This window comes from Penaeus japonicus, unplaced genomic scaffold (assembly GCF_977035675.1).
Source record: "Penaeus japonicus unplaced genomic scaffold, GWHDUDI00000001_assembly GWHDUDI00000011, whole genome shotgun sequence".
Lineage (NCBI taxonomy): Eukaryota > Metazoa > Arthropoda > Malacostraca > Decapoda > Penaeidae > Penaeus > Penaeus japonicus.
Genome location: NW_028234413.1, coordinates 25,840,178 through 25,842,677, shown reverse-complemented (window position 1 = coordinate 25,842,677; position 2,500 = coordinate 25,840,178). Strand labels below are relative to the sequence as shown.

General features: G+C 33.9%; 1 protein-coding gene across 2 annotated transcripts in view; it reads left to right on the top strand.

Annotated features, from left to right (window-relative positions):
- The window catches only part of LOC122249535 (mitochondrial tRNA-specific 2-thiouridylase 1), a 9,337-nt gene that overhangs the window by 1,059 nt on the left and 5,778 nt on the right, over positions 1-2,500 (top strand). The window contains exons 1-2 of one of the 2 annotated variants that reach the window (XM_043010496.2): positions 1-870; positions 1,829-1,994. The exon at positions 1-870 is cut by the window's left edge and continues 740 nt beyond it. In XM_043010496.2, coding sequence (XP_042866430.1) covers positions 1,852-1,994 — 143 coding nt within the window. In that variant the 5' untranslated portion in view covers positions 1-870; positions 1,829-1,851. The remainder of the gene's footprint in view (positions 871-1,828; positions 1,995-2,500) is intronic. The other variant, XM_043010495.2, reaches the window with a different exon arrangement.

The following is a 2,500-nucleotide window of genomic DNA, read 5'->3' as shown; positions in this document are numbered from 1 at the left end:
ATGTAATATTAATTGAGGCCTATGTTTAGTTAATTGGGTTATGATTATATTGTCTGATGGGTCACTATTTCAGAAGAGAAATGCAAAGGCAAAAGAGAAGTTAATGTTGGAGCAGTAATTTTGATTTCAGTGACAAATAATGAAGTTGGAGATTATCATGTATTACATAATTGTAATCAGAATGCAGCATTATATACATATTTAGGAAAAACTGCAACCCCTTATGATTATAAGACTTTTAGGAGGATGATATCTTTGAGGTGCACATGAAATATTCTGCAGGCTTGGATGTATTCATGTCTATAAGTATGGGAAACTACTGTGTTCATAGTCAGAAACATAAATCCTCTCATCTTAACTTGGCTACTGAAGACAAGGTTCAGGCAAATAGTCATATCCTCTATGAATAGGGATCTATGACATTCTCATGTCTCTCTTAGTTCAGATTCTTTTGTCTCCTTATTTCTTTATTTGTATATCTCTTTTTTGTCTATATGTGCCTCTCTGAGGTCAAGGAAGTAGCTGTGGTCTGAATTGGATGGAATGTACAACAGAGAACATGGTTCTCTCAAAAGTTTTAATTTGTTATAATGGTCACATTATCACACACAAAAGGAGGTCACTGGTGGAGTTGATGTTCTTTGCCCTATGGGGATACAATGTGTTGTAGAGGAATATTTATGTAAGGGTTATGCTTGCCAGAAAGTTTGGGCTTACTGCAGGATATCTTGAGTTGAGTATATGGAAATGAATTGGTTCAAATCAGAAAGGGTGGAGCTCTTCTTAAATTTGAAAATCCCCAGCCAAAGAATATGAGGTTGATGGTGTTGAGGCTGCTGAAGCACTTATGGATGCTTACTTGATTGAGAAGTAAGGAAACAAAAATATTTAATAGTATTAGACAAGAATTCATGACAATATATTATACACAAAATATGAATGATGGATACTGCTATCTTAAGATATTATTGTGAATGATTATAATGACATTCAAGTTTTATTTACTCAGTTGTTCTTGTAAACTTGCAGATATGTGAATAATTAGAATGGCATTTGTTTTGTTTATTCACAGGCGTTGTAAACATTGTGAAGATATGTCTTTCAGTGCCAGTTTTGTAGGACAGTTGAAATAAAGCAAATTCAGATATTAGAGTCTATTTAACAAATAAAATAAAAGTACTTACTTTCTTTCTTTCTTATTCTCAGTGAAAGTCTTAAATATTTCTCTACAGGTGAAATATGTTTTCATCTGGTTGCTTGAGGTCAAGAGGGGACAGGAAACTAGCACACACTTTACTAGGATTAATCCCATAATGATGGATGGCATTTAGAGGCTACATGTTATGGCAAAGATGGGCCTGAATTCTGGAGGGCACCTTTTCATGTCATGACATTGAAAACTGTTCTCAGTTTTGTGTACTATATAGAATGTACAAATCCTAGTATTACGTAATTTTAAGGGTACAAACAAGTTTTACAGAGGTCAGTTTGTGGGTCAATCCAAGGTAGAATAGGTCACAAGTGGCATAGGGTCTAAGGGAAAGGGAACAACTTTCAAGATCAGGTAGGACAATCCTGTGAGAAGCATACTTAAGTGGTTCTCACTTGATGAGTGAGCAAAGGGTTCTAAAGCCTAGAAAGTTGGATGACAGGTCACACTGCATTGTGATATACATGGCTGTTAGCTGAAATTGAATATAGCTCATTGCACCACCTATCTCTCTTGATATATCTCTCATTGAGGTACACACATACATACATCTCACTTTGTGCATAATGTTTAGAGCATAGAATGTATGATAAAAAAATTAATTCCATCCTCTTTCAGGATATGAAGTTATTGGTGTCTTTATGCGGAACTGGGATGAAAAAGATGAAAAAGGGCACTGTACTGCTGATACCGAAGCTGAAGATGCAGAATGGGTCTGTCGAAAATTAGACATACCTTTCCATGAAGTTAATTTTGTGAAAGAATATTGGAATGATGTATTCTCGTAAGTAGAATTTATCCCATTTTCAGTACCATATTCTCTTTTTAGCTTGAAACATTTTTTTTTTGTATTGTAAATTATTCCATTCTTTTTAGGGATGTGTAAAGTAACCTTCTCTTGCACTTTCAGAAATAGGGTAACAGGTAGGTTTGACAGTGCATGGTAAATTTTGTTACCTATTTCTTGCCATAAATCAGATTTACATAAATATTATATGGATATATGCTTTGAGAACAGAATTTTATGAGCTTTCCAATGCCGTAATCTAATTTATGAGGTGACAAATTATTTTATATATAAAAAAATGGCTAGTTGATGAGACAATAGTAACTGTTAATTAAAGAACTTCTGAACTAATTTGTCTGTAGAGTTGTTGGCTACTTTATTTGAAAATGTAACCTACTATGACACTTCCAAGAATCATTTTTTAATATTAGTTTAAAGCTTGTTAACCAATTGGATACTTGGTATTCATTTGAAACCTGCATGGCACACCAGACAGGTATAAT